Source organism: Excalfactoria chinensis, chromosome 5 (genome assembly GCF_039878825.1).
Source record: "Excalfactoria chinensis isolate bCotChi1 chromosome 5, bCotChi1.hap2, whole genome shotgun sequence".
NCBI classification, from domain to species: Eukaryota; Metazoa; Chordata; class Aves; order Galliformes; family Phasianidae; genus Excalfactoria; species Excalfactoria chinensis.
In genome coordinates this window covers 20,660,780-20,686,236 of record NC_092829.1, presented here as the reverse complement: position 1 = coordinate 20,686,236, position 25,457 = coordinate 20,660,780, and the positions used below count along the sequence as shown (strand labels likewise).

Sequence of the window (25,457 nt, the reverse complement as noted above, 5' to 3'; positions counted from 1 at the left end):
TTGTAACTGTAGCTACCGTTCCTAAAGATTTTATTTATTTATTGTAGAAGAGCCTTTGGAATCTTCATTTGAACACAGGTTGCACTGGCAGCCATGGGGATGCCTGCAGATGTGCGGACACGTGGGGCTGGCCTCATGTTTCCCTTGACCAAGAGCTCACCTTGTTTCCAAACCTTGTTTTCCAAGGGTAGTCCTCGTTTCCTTTTTCTTACTTACAGGCTGGGTGCCTAGAAAGGGAGAGTGATGTCTTAGGCTGTGGGTACACTGCCCTCCTTCTGGGAGCCTGGTCAGGGCTGCTTTTATAGGAAGAGTGGGATCTGGGTATGTGCGGATGCATTTACATTGTCATTTACATCTAACTTAGCCAGTTTTGTAAAGCCATACAAAGTATTTTTAATGACATCTGTACTTTGCATAAAGCTATGAATGACACGTCATGCATTGAGTAATTCAGTAAAATACTTTTCTTCGAGTTTCCATTTATTTTTTTCCTCAATCATGTATTTTTCATACTCTTCTTCAAGCTTCCCACTTCACCGCTGCCTTTAGCTTCCTGTTTTCTGCACTTGTGGTACGATAAAAAAGATTGACTCTGTTCATTACAGGCTGGCACTTTGAAGCCTGAGCCTTGTTAATCCAATAGAAGGAAGGAAGCCACAAAAGCCTGAGCAATAAACACACCAGCAGGGGGCTGCCGCGTTTGGCTCGTGCCAATTGAACTTACTGCTGTGTGGTTACAGTTGCTTGGTAGGCAACGGGCAGTAGTCCCAGAGAGTGTTTGTAGGGCAGGTTTTAATTGGAACGGCAAAACCAGGGATGGTGTTTGACACTAATATATTAAAGTGAAAGTTGCCCTTTGAACTCTTAAGCAAGAGCGTGCATAATGGGACAGCTAGCTCACCACCGAGGAAGCTGCTGTATCCAGGGTGCTGTCCTTCCAAGAACTTCTGCTTCGAGCTGGAAACCTCAAGGGCCTGCTCAGGCTCTGCAGACAGGCTATTAGCAGCATTAAAGATAACACCAGACCTTTAATTGCTTGCCAGTTTCCCCCCAGTCTGCTGTGGTGCCCAGGCATTCAGCAAGGACTTCCTTAAGCTCTAATTAGCTCTATGTTAGTAATGAGAGCTCTTACAGTATGTAGTAACAGACGTTAGTTTTAAGCTCTAAGGATGTGGATGTGGTTACATCTCCCTGTCTTGGCTGCCTCATGACACTTAGCCTGGAGGCAGGAAAACAGGATTTAGGGCTTAGCAATATCTGCTCTTGTTAGCTGTGTGGATTGCATGCAGTGCTGTGGAGGGACTGGGAATGCAATTGGAAATGCAGGACTGTTCCCAGAGCAGATGGGTGCTGGTGGTAATGGGGACGTTATGCACGTATCACAGATGTTTGGATACAGAGAAATAGCTGATTTTGCTTTAAAGGTAGAACTGAGTCAGCAAGATGTGAGCACACTACCCCTGTTGTTTTATTGAATAATTAGTGGAAAATGGAAAAGCAACCTGTACAGCACACTCACACATGGGGAGGTCACTGTTGCCATGGTGGTGGGTGCAATCTCTTCCCTCTCTCCTAGCCCTACAAGCACGCACACTTTGCCAATAGAAATCCCCATGCGGCCAGCACTTGTCTCCAAGTGCAAACAGCCTGCTGTGTTATGAGCACCGCCAGGCTAAATGGAAGTATGTACCATGCCATCAACAGCACAGCCGCTGAAGCCCTTCTCTTGAGGGCTTCTTCTTTCCTAACAAAATGCAAGAAGTTCCCAGGGTAAGGCTTTAGAGAGAAAGTTATGGAGAGGTCTCTGGGGATGTAAAGTGGTAACGTAAGCTGTATTTATTTAAAAATAGATGGAGTAAATTTGGAGTTGGGGTTGCACAACATACAGACGTCAAGCAAATAACATACAGATCCAGACAGGGAATGTGGCTAACCCCACTCACAGTGGCAAGGGCCGCTGTAACAGCCCCAGTGGAGCCCACCCGCACTGCTCTGCTCAGCCACGAGAAGCTGCCATCCAGCTTGAGCAGCATTGATTTTCCTCTCCGTGCATTTTGCTGTGCTCTAGCACCCAGCAGGCACCCTGCAGCACTTCCAGCGCTGCCTGACCCCTTCCAACACAAGTCACACTGTCCAGCTTCAGCTCCTCTACAGGGCACTGGTGAGGCAGGGAAGGGGCTGTATGTGCTGGCTGGCACAGTTTCATGTCTCCTGGACAGGGCCAGCCATCCTCGTGGGCTGTTTGAAATTCTGGAATTCACCAGATGTTTGCTTTGGACGCTGTTGTGTTGTTTCTGGGCAGGGCCTGAGGAGTGCTGCTGGAGCAGGCACAGCGCCTTGGGCAGCCGTGCCAAGGAAACAGTGCCCACTGCTGGGAGTTCTGCCCACTGTGTAAACAAAAAGGGCCGCCTGCCCTGATCTGTGGCCCTGTGGAAATGAGGAGAAAGGTGGCTCGGCTCAGGTCCTGGGGAAAGCTGGAGCAGGGCCAGGAGGAGAGCAGCCATTTCCAGGCTCCAGGCATTTGGCTTCCTCTCCGTGTTCCCTCTGTGGTTCTCCACCACTGCCTGTGAGCAGCCAAATGAAATGTATAGCACAACATCCTGATGCCTGGGACTAACTGCGGACTTCACCCGAGGAGGCTGTCTTATAGGACAGAAATAAAACAAAACAATGGATGCTGTACGTCCAGGATTTGTCTAGCACAGCCAGCCTTCCCCTCTCCCCGCCTCCCCTTCCCCTCCAGCAGTTACCCAAAACCTTCCAGGGCCCCTTGCCTGGCAGATCAGTTGTGGGGCAGCTCCTGGGAACTGCCTGCAGCTTTGAACACTTCGGGGATGTGGCTGTCCAGTTTGGAGATGATTTTGTAAATAGGTTTCTTCCAGGAGGGGTCAGCATCCCTGCCTGCCCTCACGGCACTGAAGAACTCCTGCAGTGTCAAGCTGGCCACCTCCAGGAAGCGGCTGGGCACCTGCGGACAGATGGATGGGTGGGATCCACCCGTGGGCCCCAGCAGGTGGGTCCCTGTGCCCCACACCCCAGCCCCTCACCTGGAAGTCATTCCCCTTGTTATAGTGCATGTTGAGGGCACGAAAGAGCTCCGAGTCCCGTGAGACACGCAGGGCCGTGGCCTCAGCAACGCCCTCCAGCAGGGCCTGCCGGGCAAACTTCTCCACCTGGATGTAGTAGAACTCACGGAAGTTGCTGAACCATTTGATGAGCTGGGAGTTGATGCAGCGGCTGAACTGTCGGGCACAGTGGAGAGGTGAGCTCTCAACAAACCAGAACGGAAATCCCACACCCCTCAATCCCACCCTGCATCCCACAGCAGGTCTACCTGCACATCGAGGAAGTAGGACCTCAGCAGAGCCGAGCTGGGGTAGCGGGTGAAGAAGAACATCAGCTTGGCCTTCTTCAGGTGGCCAGGGGTCAGCGCCTCCTAGATGTGGGCTTGGAGTCAAGGAAAGCCTGCACATGGCAGCTCTGGTCTGCCATAGCCCATCCCTACAGCCTGGTGTCATGGAATGGCTGAGGAGGGTCCTCTGAGTCCTGCTTGAGCAGAGACACCCAGAGCAGAGTGCCCAGGCCCACATCCAGGTGGCTTTTGGAGATCTCCAAGGAGGACACTCCACAGCCTCTGAGAAACCTGTGCCAGGACAGTTAAATTAACAAGGACATTATGGCTCTTGGATGCTGACAGGCGTGGGGCATCAGCCACCTTTCTGGGAAGGTTGTTCCAGTGTTTGACCCCTCAGTATTTAAGTCACGGAGTGGAGAGTTGTCTTTTTCCATCAGCAGCCCCGAGGAGCCAGGCCACTCCATCTGCCCCAAAGGATACGTAGGTAGGGGTGAGGGATGTTCTGTTCCCCTCCACCATTCTAGGGCCCAGGGGCCTCACTGTCAACGGCCGCAGCTTGGTGACTGCCCAGCGTGCATCTGGGGGTTCCAGGGGCCACCTTTCTGAGGCAGTAGGGCTGCCCCAGTGGTTGTGTGGAGTGTAGACCAGCAGCTGGCCCAGCAGTTGACTGTCCTGCACTGCCGGAGCAGCTGAGCCTGGCCTGTGACCCACACTGGGTGCCTGATGGGGTTTTCTGACCCCCTCAGGGATGAAGGATCTGACCTGTGGGCTCTTTCCCAATGATAGTGATTGTGCCTCTGGACGAAGTGAGCCCAGGGTGCTCGGGGAGGGTGCCTTAGCAAGTGGTTTTCTGCCTTTCCCAGCAGGAAAACACTCTCCCCTGGCATCCAGCCCAACCTCTAGCTGCTGCTGTAGGAGATGGCTGGCTGCCTTTGGCCACACAGTCTTCAAGACAGAGTCCACCACATGGGATGTCACCCCAGCCAGCTCGTGCTTCAGGGCCTGAGAGAGCACTCTGGCCACTGAGGGCAGGGTACCTGTACTGCCTCTGCCTTCTTCATCCTCCCCGGCACTGGGCCCATCCACCTCCAGGATGCTCTCCCAGATAGTGGCAGTATGTGGACAGTGGGTGGTGGCAACATCATCACTGCCCACTCTGTCTCCATCTTTCCCAGGAAGCAGCTGCAGTTTCTTGGCACTTTCCTGGCTTTGGGCAGCATCCCCAGAGGCACAGACCTGGGAGAACCTCTCCTGAAGATACCTCAGCTGCTGCTCTAGAAAGCAGAGCTGCTCCCTCAGCTGCTGGCACTCTGCTGTGTGGGGGCTGCCCATGGCAGGTGCCCCTTGCCCAGCCACCTCTGCACCCTGCTGCTGGGGCACCCTTGGCTTCCTCTTGCCCCGGTGGGGCACTTCCCTGCCCCTCTCCCTGCCCTGCCCCAAACCACCCTCCATGCCAATATATGAAGCCTGGTGGGCTGGAGGGAGACTCATGCCTTGGATGATGCTCTCCACCCTAGCCCTCTTGGCTTGTAGGTACTCATCAGAGGGCTGCTCCCCATCAGCTGCACAGGGCACAGGAGCAGGTCCACAGGTTCTGGTGTCAGCCAGGGCTTGTGCTGCTTCTCTGAGAGGCACACCAAGTTTGTAGCCCTGGGGCAGCTCCACAGCAGAGGAAGGGAAAAGGGCACAGGGATCCAGGCTCCTGCTAACTGCTGTGTGGGTGAGCAGCTGTGACATAAGGGATGAGCTGGGGGAAGACAACAGAGAGTCCCTCTGGAAACAGGGCTCTGTTTTCAGCCCTTGGCTACGCCTTGTGGTAACACAGCCTCTGTCCTGCTCGGGGGCGGTCCTGCCATTCCTTGTGTCCTCCTTCTGCCTGGGCACCAGTGAGCTACACTGCAGCTGGTAGGGGATCATTTCCAGGGATGGACTGGCGGGCGTTCCCAGCGATGCTTCTGCCAGCTAGAGGTACAGAGCTGAAGAAAGAGTAAAATTTCACCTGGCAGACCCAAATATGCATGCCCTCCATGCATGCTGACATGACATTTTCCCAGCTCCTGCCTGACAGCAGGCATTTGTGGTGCCTGGAGCCCACTTCCAATGCTTTGGGCCTTGAATGTGCCCAAAAGTGAGGGCTGTCTGCACCACAACTTTGCCCTTGGAGGGGCTGGAGATCCATCTCGCTGTGCCTTGACCACAGCTTCTGCCCTGCCCCCAGGAAACAGGAGCCTCAGGTGTGTGGGCATAGGCTCAAAGTGATAAGCAGAAAGGGATATCGCCTTTAGCAAGAGTCCCCTTTGAGCTAGTGGACTGTGGTATAAGGGCACTGAGCACCAGATAGAGCCTTCCTCCAGGTGCACCTAGGCAAAGGTGTTTGCAGCTGCCACTGAGCACTGTCAGGGTGCCCAGGAATAGGGACAGCAGCCAGAGCTCCACAGAAGGTATTCACAGCATGCAGCAGTCAGAGCCCTGAGGGCACAGGGATGAGCAGCATCTGCCTTCCCACTGTGCTGGGCTTATGGGAAGGGGCACAGCAAGGGGCTAGAAGCAGAAAAAGCACAGTATGACCACTGCTAGCAGGACATGCTGGGATAGCACTGGTAAGGGCTTGTTGAAACAGAGAATAAAAGGGATGGGGATTACTGGAGAAGAGAAGAATTCCTGAGCCAGCAGCCTCGAGCTTAAAATTGTCACACTGAGTGCAGGCAGCCAGCCACCCCTCCTCTTGTTCACCCCGACACCTTTGAAACAGGAATAGCAAAAGCTCATGTCCTGGGCCGTTACAGAGTAACCATCCCTATGGGATGCTGTCTCACCAACCACATTAATCAGCATCAGCTCTGCATGCCTGAAGTGGTTTATGCCTTTTTGAGCCATCTTTAAAGAGACTGAGATTCACCTATATCCAGATAGGTCTGATCATTTTCAGTGCTGTTAATCTCCTGTCCCCATGGCTTTTCTCTGCAGCAAGTCCTCCTCTGGGTTACTGAGTGGTGTTTAAAAAAAAGCCTCTACTCACTCTTTTCAGCAGGTCGCCCTTTATTCCAGGTTGGTGTTTGGGAGAGCAGCTCTACCTTTGGAATATCACGCACCACAGCCCATCACTCCAGTGCAGGTCCTTAGGCTTGTCTTCCCTGTAAATTGCACTGCCCCATCATTTTGGTAGACCATCTTCCCTCTCCCCTCCTCTGTCACACCTCTGGATCTTCTGCTGCTGCTCTATCTGTGATAAACCATTTTCCAGGCTGCCTGACAGCACTTGTTGCTCTCCATGTAGCCTCCCCTCCCTCCCAGCTGCAAGCTTTCCATTTCCCCAGCAGTGTGCCTGCTTGCTCTGCCCAAGGTCAGCACGAGGCCCGGCTGCTGGCAGCTTTTGTTCACCCCTTTCACAGCTTGCTTCACCCTCAGCCACACACCACTCCTCAGAGTAACAGCTGCCTATGGTAAAGCCACACAGCAAATGCAAGGTGCACGTATATCTCATTCATTCTTCAGACTTTCTACACAGGGAGCCTCAGCTGGAGGACGAGAGAGAAGCGAGGGGTTTTCCAGCATCAGTCTGTATCCAGACCTGGCCCAAATAAACTGCTCCCGCTTACGGGGTCCTCTCCCTGCAGGTAGCAGGTGGGTGCTCCCATTCCTGTTCCTGCTACCAGCCTTTACCAGTACAGTCTTCCAAAATAGTAAAAAGAAGCAGATGTTCCTCCAAAGTGAACCAAAAAACCAAGGATTGAAATGAAGCTGCCCAGAGAAGCAGGCAAGTACGTTCTCCCCAGGCAGCAGCCACCCCTCAGAGCTTCCCATCCACTTCTTTCTGAGAGCACCATGCACTGTCACCCCACAGCCTTCCCAAGCTGCCCTATTTCTGCCTCCAGTGAAGGGCCCCAGCCCAAGCAGTGTGTCCCTCAGTGCCCCACTCACCTGGGCTGCCAAGGTGCAGGATGTGTGCTGGGTGCTGCAGGATGCTGGAGAAGCCACCCGGCAAGTCCTCCTGCTACGCCCATGTCCTATAAAGAGGGAGTGGGGTGGCTGGAGGCAGCCAACCAGCTGGGAACAACTCCTGAATATGCAGATGGATGTCCAGGGGTCCAGCCACCTGCCTCAGCATCCCCCAGGCTTACAGAAATGATAACAACGTCGTTGATTCTATATCTTCTAAAACACATTCAAAAGGACGAGTGTTTGGAGAGGAGACATTACTTTATTCTGGGCAGGGCACAAGGTGGAACATTCCCACAAATCAAGTGCTCTGAGTCTTTATGCTGGCTTCCATTTATAGCCAAAAGTTTTCACTATATGCCTACCTAATACATAAGTGACACCTGTCCATTCCATATTCATATGTTTATGTAAGTTTAAGGTTACATAACATATTCAATTCTTCTGCCCTTGCGCAGGGGTCCTTAGTAATCATCTGGGGAGGCATCCCACTGCTCGCTTTATCCGTATTTGGGCACAAGGACATTTAGTCTCTTCTGATTGGTTCCTCTTTTGGACTTGTGCCCTCATCTCAAGGATGCTGTCCCTGTGGGTCTAATTTATGGCAGTCTTGGATCTTTGAAGAGAAACATCCCATCTCGGGAAGGTTATTTATCAGAGATAAGAAGGATATCTGGAACTTAAAGCAGAGCTCCAACTTCGAGCAAAATACCTCAGACAGACAAAAATGTCAGACCAGCTTTTGAAACATCAGCAGCACTAGGCTGAGCAGCCCATCAGTTCCCCATATCCATCATGGCAGAGCACTGTGCAATGCCTGTCAGGCTCTGCAGCTTGGCTGTGCTGTGGCAGCTGAGATGCTGAGGCCCGCGAGGAGGCAATCCCTGGAGGCAGAGCTCCATCCAACATCCTCCATGCGACACTGCACGATCATCCCACCGCTTAGCACAGCCTTGAGAGAGCTGAGAAGCTGCAGTTTGATCTGACAGCACCCATCTAGGACCCAAGAATCTTAATCATTCATTAGGTGACATAAATACACAAGGCTAGCGGCAAGTGGTACCCATGGCCTGGAGCTCCAGGTGCACCTAATTCCTGCTGAAGGTGCTTCTGATGTTCCTTTTCACCAGAGGGTGGCTGGGCATGGAACAGGCTTCCCATGGCAATGGTCATGGCTCCAAGCTGATGGAGTTCAAAGAGCATTTAGGCAATGCTCTCAGATGCAGGGTTTGAATTTCGGGTGGTCCTACATGGAGCCAGAAGTTGGACTCGATGATCCTTGTGGGTGCCTTCCGACTTGGGACGTTCAGCAATGCTGTGCAAAGTCAGTACCTTTCTGACTGCAGGGCACTCTAGAAACATTCCTACTACCAGCACACCCCAACATCTGCTCCAAGATGGACCTGCCTGACGTTTGGGGTGGGAGGCCAAGAGCAGATGGAACTCCTGGAGCTAGACAAAACCAAGTTGCCTCTGACATTTCCAGGCTGCCATCTACCTTGCCTCCACATACTTAATAAACACTGTGGTGCTTATTTGATTCATTTGGTAGGCAGGTGGCTGTGGTGAAAAGCAGCTGACACAGGGCAGTCCTACTCAAGGGTCTCAGTCCCCTATTAGACAGACAGCAGAGGCACCCCTGGCAGAGAGCCTTTCTGGCACAGCTGCCTTGTTTTAAAGCAATCAGCGCATCTTTGAAGCCTCAGAGACAACACCCTATTGATTTTTCTTCAATCTTTTTGAAAATCTTACCAAGGATATTCATTGCATGTTTCTATTAGGAGACTAATTAGAAGGTCGCAGTTTACCGCTGCTGTGTTATTAACCAATGGCTAAATTAAGAATGTGTGTGTAATGTTCAGAGATGCTGATAGCCAGACAGAGCTCTGACTTTCCCGGGCTACTTCTCAGAGCCTGCAGCAAGCTGTGTTTATTTCAACAACCATTCCTTGCCTGGAAGCAGGCAGCAAACAGGAGGTAACTGGGGCACTGTCAGACATCTTCAAGACATGGGCTGTATCTCGGCAGTGGGACTGGGCAGCACTGAAAGCCCAGCTCTGTCTTTGCTGCATCACACCAGCTCACTCCAGATTCTCTGTGACCTGCTCTACTCCTTTCCAACGCAGCCTACTTATAGCTTTTAGCCCGTTTTAGTGGGCTTGTTTCTGTGTGTGGTTTCGTTTCTCCCCAGGCTTATTTCCCCGTGGCTGTGAGGTGACCTCCTTGCCCATTTCTAACCAAGCTGACGGCAGGACACGCCAAGGTGAGCAGTAAGACCACCAGAACGGCTTCCCCGCAGCAAGCCACACCCGGATTCCACCAACAGTCAGGAACCGGGCCCGTGCACACCCAGGTGAACAGCAGCGCTGCCAGCCCGGCCACGCTTCAGAGCCGGACTCACGCCCGCCCGCCCCAGGCAGCGGCCGGTCTCTCAGGCGGGGCTCCACATCCGTCCCTCGGGACAGCAGCAACGCGCCCCGCTCGGCAGCCGCCCCGCCGGGCGCCGCGCCCCGCTCCCCCCGCCGGAGCACTTGGTGCGGCCCTGCGCACTTCCGGCTCGCGCCGGGCCTGCATCCGGTGTCCGCCCTCCAGCTCCTCCCGCCGCCGCCGCGATGCTGCTGCTGTGGCGGTCGCGCTGCTTGGGCCGGGCGCTGGGCCGCTCGGTGCGCACCCTCCGGCAGGTACGGCCCGGCGCGGCCCGCCCGCGCGAAGGGCGAGGGGCGGACGGCCGCGGCGTGTGGGCGAGCGGGCTCGGCGGCGCCAAGGGCACCGGGACGCGCCCGGCTCGGCCCCGCCGCCGCTCCGGGGCGGGAGCGGCGCGGGTGGCGCGGCCCCCGGTGTTGAGTCCCGGGCGGGCGGGAGCGGGGCGGGCTGTCCGCGGTGGTGAGGGCGCCGTGACCGTGAGGGAGCCCTCGGCTCGGCCGCTCCGCTCTTCCCTTCTGGCAGGAATCGCGGGCTGTTGGCGTGCCCGGCGTTACGCACACGGATACACGCGCGGACGTGTGTACAGCGCACTGCAAGCGGTTTGTAACTGCGGGTGTCTGGGTGCGTTCCTAACGGTGTGCCTGTGATCGTGGTGGTACGCCGGTTACGGTGCTTGTTGAAGCGGCCTTTTAATAATAGGTATTTTTATATCAGCAGTTGTGGTGCTGTGTGATTATGCAGAACAGGGAGGAGGGGCAGGTGGAGAATACAGACGTTTTCAAAACCGATTTGCAAAGAGAGAGGCCGCAGCTGAACAGCAGGTGGACAGCGAGTCGTGGTTAGTCTGCTTGAGGTGGAGGAAAGCGGTACGCTGAGAGGTGGAGGAGGTAGTGGCAGCTTGACATCTCCTGGAGTAGGGATGTGGGGATAACATGGGGTGTGGGGGAACCGTAGGAAGGAGTACTGGAGCGTGGCAGGCCTGTGCTGGGAGAAGTGAAAACAACAGACGTGGACAAAATGTGTCCAGCTGAATGGAAGAATGGTGAAGTCAGCAGGAAGCAGCACGTGGAGGGAGGGGGTGGCTGGGTTTAATGCTCGGGAAGAAGAAGGAGGGCTCTGGGTTCGTACATCAAGTAGGAATCGTGCGGGTGCCACTGAGGCTCCTGTCCAGGTGAGTCAGATGCAGCAACTGGATGGTGACCCAAGGCAGTCCCAATAGGAGCAAGAGGTTCTGGAGAGGGATGGTGTGATGGGGAGCTGTCAGCTCTACTTTGGCGGTGAAATCCTCGCGTTTCTCTGGGGAAGAGTTTATTAAGAACTTCCTCCCTGGCTGATCCCTTCCACATGCTGGAGGAGCTGTCAGCCTGTTGTCTTAGTAACTGTACCCTGTATCCACTCTGAATTGTTATCTCCCTCCTATCTTTGCATCTGCCTTGTTGTGCTATATATAATTGTGTTAAAGACACACGGTGGGTTTTCTGTGAACAGTGCTTTTACATCCATCCTTGCTAGTAAAGCAGCAGCTACATTGCTTTGCAGAAGCCAGGGCTGGCAAAGTGATTGCTGCTGTCAGAGCTGCTCAGCACTAAGCTCTCGCTGTGGCTCTGTGCAATGGGCTGCATGCTCCTATTGAGGTAGAGTTCTGCCCCAACCTGCACCCTGTTTCCACCCCTGCAAAAGGGGCTTGCAGGCGCACAGGCTGTTGTCTTAGCAGACATACGCCATAGTTGATGTCTGTGTGCGGTGACCTGCTTTAAGGTGACAGCTCCTTTAAGGTGTGGCCTGAGGTGGCACATGCTGGGGTCACTCTGACATAACAGCAGTGTAAAAACAATTCTGAGAAGTCATGTGGAACTCGGGGAAAGCATTAATCACTTGTTGTGTGAGTCACTAACAAATTAGAACAAGACTCGTTTCTCCAGCTGAGTGCTGCTTCATTATACTGACCCAGAGTGCTAACACTGACCAGTGGGACCTACAGTTTCCTATTCTACCAAACATCTGACACGTGTCACGCTTAGCTGGGTGATTTCAGGAGTACAATCACAGTGATTCCTTCAGGGAAAAAGGGATGGGAAACATGCCTGCTGGGCGTCCCTCAGAGCTGCATGTGCTGGCACACTGTGCTTAGGGGTGGGCAGAGCAGTTCTGTGGAACACAAGTCTCAGTGTCTTTCATTGCAGCTTCTCAGACCGTTAGAGCTCTTCTCTCACTTCTTGCCTAGGGCAAAGCAGTGCCATTTTTTCTTTATTTTACAGCAGCTGTAGTGCACAGACCTGGTGCTTCTCCTGGAGGAGAGCTGCACGTGTGTTTTCTCACAGCTGTTTACTTTAGCACAGATCTTTGAAACTTTTTTTTAAACTTATAGTAAGCTTACACTGGGTCTGTACTTTTTCTTTATGAGTTACTGTCTGGGATGCTTGGATTACCTTTACAACTTTATAGAGTTCCCAGGAAAACATTAACGGACAGAGGGAAACTCATATTCCTTGGCATTGTATTTGAGATTAACTTCAGTACTATCTGAGGTGTCACAGAAACTGGGGAGGATTTGACCAGTGCAGGTGCTGACACGTGCTAAGAATCATGGGGCTTTAGGTGCACAACCAGATGGAGTTAACAGGAGGTTTGTCTTAGTGATCCTGGCTTAGGACTGTCTCTGCATGAACTGGATCAATGCAAGCAGTGCTGAGCTGAGGTTAAGCTGTGTAGCACTCAGGATGGCACTGCACCTTGCTCTCCCTTTTCCACAGGCCCTGCTGGTTTTGCAGAATCTTGTTTCTAGGATGTTGGTCCCAAGCTGGGGTGCTGCATGGAGTGGTGCTGCAGCTGATGGGCTCTACTGGATCCCTGCTGGCACAGCAGCTGTGCTGTGCATCCTCAGCACTGCTGATTTGCAGCCATGTTGACCTGACTGCAGACAATTGAATTGACTGCACATTAATATCTGGAAAGCCAAATTTATCCTTGAGTTTGGATAATTGAAGTGCCCAGGGGCTAATTTCAGAACCATTAATAGTTTTGATGATGTGAAGTGTTTGTTGAGTGTATTTTAGGATGTTATATCACTCAGTCCTGTAGATAAGACACAGGATTAAATATCTCTTTGGTCCTTGATGTTTCTGCTGTCTGTGACACGCATCTCCAGAAGTCATTTTGGTATTTAAGGTCAGCTGTATTGCTTTTTTCTTGTTCCGGTGATACTGAAGTTGGGATTTCTTCATAAATTTCCATTCTGAAGCAGATGTTCTGAATGACATCAAAATCTAATTTTTACCTTCTGTATATGCTGCTGGATTAGGACACTTGGAGCTGTTCAAACCATCATTAATTGCACTTTAGTCATGAGTGTAGTGGTATTTTCCTATAGCTTGTGAAGAATGGTTTGGTTCTTCAGATCTGCAGGTTTGGTGCCATTGGAAGGTGGTCAGTGATGACTGGGTATGAAGAAAAAGGTCACTAGGAGGTAGAGTCCCCAGTTCACTGAAGGCAGGAGTTAAGGGAAATTCTGACCTTCTGGAGTTCAAAGGCTCCATAGCCTTAAACAACCAAGAAATAAGTGCTAAGTGCTGGGTTCTGTGAGCTTGGGAGTGGTGGAGCCCTTCTCTGGCCCTGGCCTCTTAGGAAAACCAAAGTCCCTCCAGGATGGGACTTTTGCAGTACTGACTCTTCTTCTCTCTGACAGGGCAACTGTACTCTGGCAAGACGCTCCCTGTCTGGTAAGTCTTATGGTTTGTATTTCACTTCAAGTTACCAAGGCAGAGCTGGTCCTGGAAATTGATAATCGATTTTATTGGGAGTTATTTCTATCAATCATACAACAAAGAAACATGTTCCCGTGTGAGTGCCTCTCTTGCCTAGTGTAAATGCCACCCAATCCATCCTGCTGCAGTACAGATTTCTCAGCAGCAGCGCTGTATTTTAAGCGCTGTAATGCTTGAAACATTTGCTGTTGCAGAGACCAGCTCCCTGATAAACTGCTTTGAAAATGTGGGTGAATGTTAACTGAAATGGCAGAATAAATATGACCACAAAGTCATTTGGTGTTTAAACTCTGTTTTCTCAGAGCTGTGCTACCGTTGTATGGAATTACATCACTTACTCCTGAGTCTGCTTTGAGAAACGAGTAACTTCTGCCTGTCTTTCCTGGCTATAGAATTCCAGTGTTATTAGCTTTTCAGTAGAGGATGGTGTCAATATTATATTACCTTTCTTAAAAATGGAGTGGAGAAATGCTGCTTCTTTCTGTTGTTGTGTAATTGAGATAATTATGTTCTACAATTACTATGCTGATTCTTTTTAAGATCAGTCTGGAAATAGGCCCAGTGCCCTGAAAGAGGCAAAGGGCAGGAGTTCAGTAAGTAATAAAAATTGCTGTGTCAGGGCATGTGAGCAGTGTGGCAAGGGGTCACCATGCCTAGAAAACCCTGAAAAGCTGTGCAAGTATATTCCCTGCTTTAAGTTATGAAGCAGAATTGTTCTTGGGTCAGTGGGAGAAGAGGGATGGCAGTGAGTTGCTGCTCTGCCCTATACTTCATTTTCAAGGCGTTTTTCCTTCTTATTGTTCCATGCAATTGTGAGAGTTCTGGAGAGCAGCTCTTAGGGAATTGCCACTTTCTTCTGTTAGGATTCCCTTTGTGTTTGTGGGGATAGCTCACCAGCAACTGAAGTTTTAGCAGGACCAGGTGATGTTCCTGTGGGTAACAGCATTCTCATTCACAGGTGTGGCTGGCAGCCAGGGACTGGCCTACATCGACAGCAGGAAGCTCATGTAAGTATCCATAGGAGAGCTGTGATATGTAGGGGCTCTAACCGTGATAACATTTGGAAGCTGGAAGGCAGAATGAAGTCAGCTGTCAGAAAATCTTTGTGCATTTCATAGGAGCATGGAGAAAAAAATTGAGTTCTTTGGCTTTTGCAGGTAGGGAACTATGGCATGTTTGGATAAAATAATGTCTGTCTGGAACCAGATGTCCAGGCAGGAATGAGGAGAGCAGTGATTAGTCGATTTCTTCCCTTTGTTCATATGATTGTGAATCTTGTTTGCTCTGTGGTAGCTTCCCAGTAGGATTTCTGTTGTACACATGAATGGGTGGTCTCCTGCAGGAGAAGTGGGATGGCTCGGGGAGCTCTTGTTCACATGACAAGGTCTGCGTTGCTGAGATGGTCTCATTATTTCCACAAATACATATTTTTGTTTTTTAATCTTAAGAGTGTATCCATAAGAGATTGATACACTGGTCTGCTTGCTCCAAGCAGCCTGTATTAGAGGAAATGCTAAAGCACATTTGCTTCAAGTTTCCAAATACAGTATCCACAGGTATAAAAAACACCTATGAGAATGTGATTGCCAGCTCCCTGCAAAGAGACATGGTGGAGGGAAACAGTTCTCTCTTGGATGTGTTGCCATTGCCATTTTGTGGTGCTTTCTCTTCTTTGGATGTTTTTTTAGAGGTAGAAAAATGGTTCCTGTGATCACATCCTGGGCGTGCAGTAGGCTGACTGGGTCAACCTTTTACCAGTATGTAGAACACAGCAGATATGTTGGAATGTCTCTGTGAATTAAAACTGTAAATGTCATTTCTCACTGAGTTTCTGAGAGCATTACTGAATTGTTTCCATGCTTCTTAGTGGGATTTTTGCCCCTTGATCAAGTAAGTAGGAGTCCCTTGGAATAAATACATTTGAACAGCTGAGCAGCCTTCACATTAGCTAAACAAGCAAATGTAAATTTTGAGCTTGAGACTGGTTCTGGCAGCTTCCACAGGTACTTGCTTTTTATTCTGTGTTCATCTTACTCTCTTTCTCTCTGCAGCGTAAATAGCTCCAGTGTCTTCACTGTCCGTTACTTCAGAACCACAGCAGTACATAGTAAGTAAAGAGGCAGGAGTCAGTGGGCTGACTCTCGTGTTACCTGTTGCTGTTCTAACAACAGTTGAAGCTGCCTTTTTCCACTGTTGGTCTAAATTCATTGCTGTCAAGCTTGGTTGGGCAGTGAGCCCTGAAGGTTTTGTCTGCTTTTTCTGTCCCATTGTGACTTACAATCAGGTGGGATTTTCTCTTGTGTTCAAATCTTAATCAATACTGAAGCAAAGAGAAGGTCAGTGTTTGATGAGTGTTTGTCCACTTGCTCTCCTAGAGTCCTGGTGATGAGAATGAAGAGGTGCCAAAAGTTTTGAGCTCTAAATGCGTTCAAGTCTGTCTGTCTGTCTCTCTCACAGGGGATGACGTGGTTACAGTGAACACCCCAGCTTTTGCAGAGTCAGTCACAGAAGGAGATGTCAGGTGGGAGAAAGGTAAGTAGTTGCCTCTTCCCTGCAATTCTCAGCACCATTCCTTCTGCACTGGACAGCTTGGGGATGGACTGTAGTTAGCTGGCTGACAGACCATTTTGTGTTCTTCAGTCTGTGACAAACAAGACAGGTTAATTACAGTTCTTCTAAGGAGTAAGGATTGCGATTATTGCTTCATTTCCTCTGTCCTGAGTAATGTTGGATGAAGAGAGATGTTTAAATTGGAATCAGACTCTATGCAGTAGATAGTTTGAGTTACACTTTTCTTTAGAACATGTGGAAAACTGGGGTGAGAAAATTCTGGGTTAGTGGGAAACTGCTGTGGGTTAAGAGGGGAGGCTGGAGCACACCTCCTTCCTCACAGTGGTCTTCATATCTATCATTCAGCTGTTGGAGACACAGTGGCGGAAGATGAAGTGGTGTGTGAGATTGAAACAGACAAGGTAGGAGTTCTCTGGACCAAAACTTTTTCTGGTTCTCTAGTGAGTACCTTGTATGGCTCCTCTCCAGCTGAGCCTGCACACCCTGCCCGTCTCTCTTGCTCACTTCACAGGGACAAGCTTTTCTCCTTTACTGTGAAAGCAGTCTGTGCCTTAAGTGAGATTTGTTTGATAATTCTTCCTTCCTCGTTCACTTGGTTAAGCATCAGTGGAGCTGATTGTAGGAGCTGCGATTTCACTCCCTCCTGTTAGGATGCTCTAAGTTTGGAAGCCTGTTTGTGTTTAAATGGGAGAAATCTGCAGAGCCATTTGGTATCTTCAGGCTATTTAAAATTTAGCCGTTAAGTTTACTCACCCCTTAAAATACTCTTAGGCTTTGAAGTTTGTGCTTAAACTCCCTGCCAAGTTCTGGTTCCAGTGTTGTTGTCAGGAAGGTGCTGGCAGTAGGTCAGTTCTGCATTGTACCTTGAAGCAGGAAGATCAAACTATATGATCCACTGCCAGCATCTCCCACACTTTTAAGTGTTGGCACAAAAACCCGCTGGAGGGCATGCAAACTGGTGGAAATGGTGCAGGACAGAGCTGCTCTCTGTGCCAGACTACAGTGCATGTGCCTATTGGCATCTTTGCTTGGGCATTCATTTTTCATTCAGTGTTTGGGAGAATTTAAAGACTTTCCTTTCCACAGACATCAGTGCAAGTTCCAGCCCCAGCAGCTGGTGTGATTGAGGCCCTTTTGGTACCTGATGGAGGCAAAGTGGAAGGGGGGACACCTCTGTTCAAACTCAGGAAAACTGGAGGTAAGTCAGGCTTTAACTTGCACTTACCTTCCCATTTCAACCAGTTTTTTTCTGAAGACGGAAGCGAGGCATTTTGGAGGGGTCCTGAGGAGTTTAGAAAAATAAAAGAGTAACTGTAGTCCTTCTGAGAGGGAAAGATGCCTTTTAATTATTCTGGAGGAGGCTGCAGTAGTAAGCTAAAATTATCTGAGAATTCCCCAAATAGATCTCCTTTCTCCACCCTCTTTAGCATCTAGTCTTCTGCACAGTGAGGAGCTCTAGGCTGTTGATGAGTTAAAACACCATGGGATCCGCATGGGGCTGCTCATATCAGTTTATTAATGTATAGAGTATAAAGGCAGTCTCCTAGACAATTGAGTTCTGTCAGGTTGGTTGGGCAGTAGAAGCTCTGGTTGCTCTTATGGTAATTGTTGTTCCTTTTCTTTTAGCTGCTCCCGCTAAGGCCAAACCAGCAGCAGCCCCTCCTCCTCCTCCTGCAGCACCTGAACCTGTAGCTGCAGCTCCTCCTCCTCCTGCTGCAGAGCCGATTCCCACTACAATGCCACCAGTGCCACCTGTGTCAGCTCAGCCCATTGACAGCAAACCAGGTGAGGCAAGAGCCACTTTCCTATATTTTAAAGCCTCTCTTCCATGGGGAGAATTGGTAAAGTTGACAACAACAGACTGGCACATATACTGGAGGCCTCTCTGCAAACACTTGTCCGTAGAACTCAGTTGTGCCTGGAGTCTGCCCAGCTCAATTCAAGGCTGCTTAGGCACCTTAAGCAGGTGGCTAAAATTGGCCTTCTATCTCTCAGGACATTTTCCTTTTTGACTGATGTCTTCTTTATCCCTCAGTGTCTGCAGTGAAGCCGGCTGCAGCTCCAGTGGCAGCCCCTCCTGGGGAGGCAGTGCCCAGCAAAGGTGCCAGATCAGAGCATAGGGTAAGCTGTGGGAATAGGGGTCTTGCTGGTTCTTCTATTGCTGGGTGATTACTTGTTTTAGCATAACCTGTGAACTTACTGAATGGATCTGTATGTATCTGTTCAAATCCAGCTTGTCAGGGTTGTGACAGATTGGGAAATGCTTTACAGGCGATGACTGCTTGGAGGTGGCATGGGAAGAGCCAGGTCTGATCTCATGTTGGTCTTTTCTAGGCAAAAGTCTTGTCTTCAGCTCTGCTGACTGAGCACAGACAGCTCCATGTGATCTGCCTGGTCTGTGCACAAGCCCTCAGCAAAGGGCTGAGGGTGCTGCAGCTACCTTGTACGTTCTTAAGAAAACTTGATGGAGCAGTCTGCTGTCTCAGCTGTTTTGCTGCTCTTATATCAGCCTTATGCTGGAAACTTGACTGTACTTGGTGTTTTCTGAGAAACGCCCAGGTCAGAAGCAGTTCTACTGTGATGCATTTCAGTTCTGCATTTCAAATGAACTTTTAGTCAAACTGGGCAGCTCTGTTGTGTGACTGACTCCTCAGCTTGCTGTGCTCCTTTTTCAAGGAGACCTGAGGTGAAAACCTTAGCATTTTACTGGTCAACCAGGTAGCAAGAAGGGCCTTTTTTTTGTTTCTTGTGTGTTTTGCCTCTTGGATGAACTTGAGGCAGCCTCTGCTTATTTCTCTTCTGCTTTCAGGTGAAAATGAATAGGATGCGTCAGCGTATCGCCCAGCGGCTGAAGGAGGCTCAGAACACTTGTGCCATGCTAACCACTTTCAACGAGATTGATATGAGGTGATGAGCAGACCTTTTGTTTTTAACCCTTGCTAGTAGAAATACATGAAGGCAGTAATCCTTAAATAGCAGCAGAGACCTTACTGATTGCATTTGGGAAGACTAATGGTGTCTTCTGGCATCCTTTGATGTTTCCCCAATCCATGCTTTTTCATCAGAGCTATGCTGGTGTTGCAGCAGGAGGGGTGTGTAGCTTCCTGATGGCCTTTCATTCTTCCAGAGTCATCTATTGTTTGATAAAGGGGCAACCCAGTTTCTCATCTATGTGGTTCTTAGTGGAGAACTAGTGGATATTGAACAAATGAGCAGGAGTAAGTACTATCATATGGACAGTGGCTATTAGGAGACACCAGGTGCATCTGCCTTTGAAGTTGGGCTTATTTGGCCACCCATGAGGTAGTTCCCCAGAGCTCATCAGCTTCTCAAATGAGTGTTGCACAGGTCTGCAGCCTCTGTTGTCAGATAGCTCAGCTTTCCAGACACAGACCAAGGTCCTTCTCCCTCCCCTCTTGGTAGGTGGGGGTCTCCTTACTCAAGTGCTTGCATGGATGGAGCACTCTAATGGCTTTGGAGGGTGGGGAGCTTATGTTACAGTGCATTAGGGGGAAATTGTGCCCAAATCAAATTACCTTGTGAAATCCTATTCCGCTCCTTAAGACAAAACATGTAAATATTTGGGTCTCAGAACAATAAGGTTGGCAAAATAGTCTTGATTGGAGGGGAAGTGCTTCAGAGTTATCTCCTCTCTGAGGTTTGCTGAGGTGTCGCTTTACACTGGCCTCGGGCTCTCATTGCATCTGGTAATCTGGTTTGGATTGATTGCTGTGCTGAGGACTCATGAGGGTCTGAGCCTGGGCCTCCTGCTTTCCGTTGGGGGTCAGCATCTGAAAGGAGCAAGCCATAATGAGTCACTTTCATAGCAAACCTTGTTCTCATTGCTGCAGTCCTTGTGTCTTGGGAGGCACTAATGTCTTTGGGCAGTAATCCTAGCCCTAAACAAGGTTAGGTGCAAGAAAACAAACACTCTAAACCACAGAGACCCCTGCCCCTTGCTGAAACCATCTCTTCAAAGACTTAAGGTCTCTGGAATCAGGAGAGATGAACCAAGTAATTTCACAACATCTGTATTAGCTTAGAATAGGCAGAGCTCATTTAATTTTGTGAACATTCTCAGTTCTGATAAGCAGGCCTTACCTTCTTAAGACTATGGCAATGCTGGCACTTGGCTTCATAGCATCTGGGAAGAACTCTTCCATGTTCATTCAATTCCCAAAGCCAAGAGTGGGGTTCAGAGATGTCTTTGCACTGGCTGGTGCTGGGCTTGCACAATGGTTGAAGTCTTTTACCTCTATCGTTAACTGCATCTTTTCTTCTCTTGGCATTTTTCCTGTGCTGCACTTAGTATCAGTCAGTGGTGGCTCCAGAGGTTCAGCAGGAGTATTTGCAGCTTTATCAGGTCTAAGCAGGAAATATGCCACGCCACGTGTTGCTTTTGTGCCTGGCAGTTGCAAGCCTCGTGAAGCTGTCCTGTTGAGTATAAGGATCCAGGAGCAGTTCCTGTTAGTTCTTTTGGCAGGAGTTTTAGGGCAACCATCAGCCCATTTCATCTATGCCATTTAAAGGATTCTTTGGGATGCTGGAAGTTTGCCAGTTGGTAGTGCAAGTTTGCAGTCCTTGGGTGGCACTGAGATCTATTACAGAGTGAGGGAATGGCATTATTCTTGGACTCCCTGCTGACCACTGTTGCAACGTGTTTTGCAGCAACATCCGGGAGATGAGAGCTGTACACAAGGATCCCTTCCTGAAAAAGCACAACCTGAAATTAGGTTTCATGTCAGCTTTTGTCAAAGCTTCAGCTTTTGCTCTGCAGGACCAGCCTATTGTGAATGCAGGTGAGTTGTGACCCTCACCGGTGAGTCGCACATCTTACCAATGAACGTGTCAGAGTGGGCAAAAGCAGGTGGCCCAGTCCAAGGCAGGGCTGTTGGCATGGATAAGCAAGTCAAATAGAAGGGGAAGAGAGGACAAAGTCCTTCAGGCTGTCGCTGATGTTGCTAATGCCACTTACGGAGGTAAAGTACATGTTGCCGAGTGTCCTATTAGCAAGGGGTTGCCAGGGCTGGGGCTGGGACTGTGAGTGCTAATTGTCTTAGCCCCAAGGAAGCTGAGCCTGCTGCTTGGTGTAGTTGCTGTAGGTGCAGTGCAGTTCCTGGTGGGTGTCAGAGGTGTTTGCTCAAAACCAGAAGAGGAGAATAATCAAGACAACGTATGAGTAGCACTAACTTCTGTGTACTGTGGTTCCTTTCTGTATATCCTGATACTTCTCCCACAGAGGCAGTGAGGACTTACTTTCTATAGATAAGCAAGCTGTAACAATTTGTGGCTATTTCTGGCCTGCTGAGGTTTTGATCTTTGGGTACTGCATGTATAACATGGCTTTCTTTTCCTCATTTTTCTTTCAGTAATCGATGACACGACCAAAGAGATTGTGTACAGGGACTATGTGGACATCAGTGTAGCTGTAGCAACTCCCCGGGTAGGTACCTTGGGTGTTCTGGCAATGGTTCCTGTAGCCTTGGGTCTGGGATGGTTATATACCTTGAGCCAACACAGCTTGCAGCAGAATCTTACTGATGGCACTGCTTGTCTAGATGAGACATCTGGTGTGTTGTGGATTGGTGAGGTGGGCTCTGGGAGAAGGTGAAGGACAAAGAACATTTTGCTGCTGTGCTTAAACAGGTAGTGACAGGGTCAATAAAGATCTTGGTGGTAGTTGAGTAGGGCCAAGTTAGGGAAACATGTTTTTCTTGTGAGAATAAGGTATAGACGATAAAAGCTTTGTATGTTCTGACTAATGCTGCTGTTTTGTCCCACCATTTCTATAAAACATATTTCTACTCAAAACAGGTGTTCCTGCAGAAGGGAGGGTATGGGATGGAGCTCATGCTGAATTAGTTCTTTCCATTGTAAGACAGAGATTTGGCCAGGGCTGAGATTCTGTCATTGCTCTCAAAGTCTAAGGGAGCTCCCCCATGAAGGGACTCTCTTCTTCTTGCAGAAATAGATGACAGCTGCCCAGTGCCTCACTCACTATGGTGAATGTGGCCTGGGGATACCAACAGTCCTGGCTGGATTTACATGGTGTGTTTATAGGCAAAGACAATGTTTCATTCACTGCACAGGGCTTTTGTGGGTGTTGCGCCAGGTTTCCTGGCAGGCTGGCAGAATGTGAGGGAGCTGTGCCAACCACCTGCTGCGGGCTGAGCAGGAGGCAGGAGTGGTGCTGAGTTGGGCCAGGCTCCTGCCCAAAAGTGGTTATCTGCTTGTCACTGCTGTCCATTTGCTGACTGTGCTCTTTGCTTCTTCCTAGGGTCTTGTGGTCCCTGTCGTTAGGAATGTAGAAAATATGAACTATGCTGACATAGAGCGTGCTATCCATGAGTTGGGGGAAAAGGTAAGAAAAGCTGGGAGTGCTTTTGGAAGAGACTGGGGGGGGTGTTGGATAGGTGTGAATTGATTTGGTCCCTTTGTGGCGTCATCTGTGACCTCTGACACACTGAGTTATGTTGTAGGGAACGATCCGGTTACATCTGTAGCTGTGCCCATGCCTTACAGCATAGATTTATCTACTTGTTACCCCTCCAGAAGGCTTCCCACTGTGTATTAGTGGTGTGCGTCTTCACCATTCTGTTTTGGAGGCCAAGGCTGAACTGCCCTGGGATAAGTCCCTCTTTTCTGTTTCCTGCACAAGCAGGATTTGGAGTCAAAGGCTATAGAAAATCCTTCCCCAAAAACAGCAAATATTTGAGTCTTAAAACAGAGTGTGTTTTCAAGTAATCAAGTAATTGCTGCTGGTTTTCAGTTGAACAAATAAATAAGTGAAGCTCTGGCCATCAGCATTTATTCCTGGGGTGGGTGAACATTCGAACCCTTGTCCTTTGCCATTTGTGCTGAGTGGCTTTCTGAGACAGTACCTTTCTTCTAGGCACGGAAGAATGAACTGGCTATTGAAGACATGGATGGTGGCACTTTCACGATCAGCAACGGAGGGGTTTTTGGGTCACTCTTTGGGACACCTATCATCAACCCACCGCAGTCTGCTATCTTAGGCATGCATGCCATCTTTGACAGGCCTGTGGCTGTGGGAGGCAAGGTAGGTGGAGCTGCACAGGAGGTTTCAATGAGTAGAGAGGAGGGCTCTGTGGGATAAGGATTGTGCCTCATATGCTGTTTCTAGGGGGCGTGATGTCGCCTTCTGAAAGGCTTGACTATGATAGGAGAACAGAGACTAAAAGATGAATGGCAACTTTGCTGACTCTGGTCCTGAGGTGTGCAAAGAGCCTTGCCTGATTTGTAAGGGGGGCAACTGAATAACCTGCTTGGGTGTGGAAAGGTGAGGGGGGCTGTAGACTTTGCGATAGAGAACAATTCCAGAGAGGGATCAGGTGTTGTGCAGTGCAGACCAAGCTAGTGCTGGTGCCTGGGCTGAATGAATGGGTGTGAATTCTGCCGTGTGGTGGTCCAAGCCCCTGATTCAGGATAGGAGAAGGCCAGGTCTTCCCCAGATTGAGAGGAGGGTGTCCTGCAGGCAGTAGGGCTGAACGCACCAGTACCCGTCTTGTTCTCTCCCTTCAGATCGAGGTCCGGCCCATGATGTACGTGGCACTGACCTACGATCACCGGCTGATCGACGGCAGAGAGGCAGTGACTTTCCTGCGCAAGATCAAGGCAGCGGTGGAGGATCCCCGCGTGCTGCTGCTCGACCTGTAGAGCAGCCACACCCTCACACGACCCTCCCAGGGCATAGACGCAGCACCAGCAGGGGCGCAACGCAGGGCATTCAGGAACTGGCTGGGGCCATTCCAGTCTCCTTCCCACCCCTGAGATCAGAGATGTCCCAGAGGGAACTGGGAGGATAGCTCCTACCTCCTTTCCTGTTCTGTTTCATGGATGGTTCAGTCTCTCACTAGGATTGCCACCACTGAACGGCACTGCCTTTCTGGAGCCATCTGTGTGGCATCCTCTCCCTCACGGCACCAAACTCTCACCTCTAGCTTGTCCAATACCACTGGAAAATGCTTGCTGCTGCTGTGCTAGGGTACCCTTTCCTGCCACTCCAAGGTGGGTTCAGCTTTATTTCCTAGCACCGAGGTTCTGGGAGGGGAGGGAGAGGAAAGGCTACTGTTCTGTCCCCGTTTTGCTTGAAAATATGTCACGCTAACCTGTCTTGCAAGGGCAGCCTGGGTTCCCCCAGGCCAATTGCAGCAGAGTTTTTGATCAGAGCAGGGCTGAGGTAGGTGTTGTGCCCTTGGCAGTGCCCTAATTACACTCCCTCCACAGACCGGAATGCAGTGGTTGCATCTCTCCTGCTTTCTGTCGGAGATCATCTGTCTCTCTCTAGCCTGGCCACTGAGCCACGAATGTTCCTGGCCAGGTGGGCAGAGCCCATGATCTCTGTGGAGGTAGCACTGTTCCTGGGGATGGGAGGCCACCCTTTCACCATGACATGCCCAACACTAGGCTAAGAAACAGCCCCCAGCAGCTGTCCTTGAATCACAGTGTACTGATGGATGGGTCTGCGTGTGAGGGCTTGGCCTGCTACCAGCAGAGAGCTGGGGGGGGGGGGAGGGGGGCTGGTCTGCAAGTGTAATGTATATGCCAGCCCAAGGCTGCTGGTTTTGGGGGGAGGGGGGCAGTCCTTAATCTGATAGCGCACACATGTACTGGGGAGTGAGGGGGTTGCTAGTGCCTGCAGAGTCTATTACTCTTACCCTCTACACAGAACGTGTAACTAAAATATTTAACACAGCGGATTTTAAATGAAATAAAACTGGTCAACAGCTGCAAGGTGGGCTGTGTTTGGGGAGGCGGTTCCTGAGTGAGGCCTTGGGCAGAGGCAGCCTCTGGAGCACAGCATGAGCAGCCTGAGAGTGAAGAAAAAGGGGACTGGAGCTGGGTCTTTCCTTGGTGATGGTAAATGGAAGTTTCTCTGGCTCTGAGCTCTCCTGTTCTCAAACCCTCTGGCACAGAACTGTCTCTTACTGGAAAATACGAGGTGCTGGGGCTGGAAAGTATCTTTTTCCAGATTTCTTTGCCTATCAACAGAAAAAAATCCCAATGTTTTCTAAGTGGTGTGATGGCAAAGAGTGAGAACTGGGACAGGCTCTCAAAGGATGGTTCTGGAGCCGGGTTGGTTTTTCCCTGATACAACAGGGGTTGTGACAGTGAGAAAAAGGATATTAAAGGTTGCAGAGAGATAAAGGAGGCAGGAAGTGTAAACCGAAAGCTGTCTCGTTAGGGGCACTGAGAGCATTTCTGCAAGGAGCTGCCCCTGTGGGGAACATTAAGAAACCATGCCTGGATTGTGGTAGGGGTTTCCCATCTCTCACATAAGCTTCAGAGAATGGCTTGCCTTTACCAGCTATGAGTAAAGGCAGCCTCTTCTGAGAGAAAACTATTGCATGCACAGCTGCAGTGCTTCCTGGCAGCTAAGGAGG

At 50.2% G+C, this 25,457-nt stretch overlaps 2 protein-coding genes across 2 annotated transcripts; one reads left to right on the top strand and one right to left on the bottom strand.

Annotated features, from left to right (window-relative positions):
• Positions 1-2,782: 2,782 nt before the first annotated feature.
• PROX2 (prospero homeobox 2) lies at positions 2,783-5,272 on the bottom strand. Its single transcript, XM_072339407.1, is given in 4 exon segments — positions 2,783-2,968; positions 3,048-3,247; positions 3,250-3,436; positions 3,836-5,272. Coding segments are annotated over 4 exon segments (2,010 nt in total).
• A 4,572-nt stretch (positions 5,273-9,844) lies between these two features.
• Positions 9,845-24,805, top strand: DLST (dihydrolipoamide S-succinyltransferase). Its single transcript, XM_072338868.1, has 15 exons — positions 9,845-9,975; positions 13,404-13,437; positions 14,441-14,489; positions 15,534-15,589; positions 15,940-16,014; positions 16,399-16,454; positions 17,140-17,251; positions 17,680-17,838; positions 18,089-18,174; positions 18,863-18,960; positions 20,722-20,852; positions 21,423-21,496; positions 22,331-22,414; positions 22,946-23,113; positions 23,596-24,805. The coding sequence occupies exons 1-15, from the start codon at positions 9,907-9,909 to the stop codon at positions 23,728-23,730; spliced, it is 1,386 nt and encodes a 461-aa protein (XP_072194969.1). The 5' UTR covers positions 9,845-9,906; the 3' UTR covers positions 23,731-24,805.
• Positions 24,806-25,457: the final 652 nt, after the last annotated feature.

What these genes read in the sequence shown, in the direction of transcription:
- DLST (XM_072338868.1), top strand. Translation starts at nt 9,907, where the DNA reads ATGCTGCTGCTGTGGCGGTCGCGCTGCTTGGGCCGGGCGCTGGGCCGC. An exon ending in CAAACTCAGGAAAACTGGAG is followed by an intron (nt 17,252 to 17,679) that starts GTAAGTCAGGCT and finishes CTTTTCTTTTAG; the next exon opens with CTGCTCCCGCTAAGGCCAAA. An exon ending in CCAGCCTATTGTGAATGCAG is followed by an intron (nt 20,853 to 21,422) that starts GTGAGTTGTGAC and finishes TTTTTCTTTCAG; the next exon opens with TAATCGATGACACGACCAAA.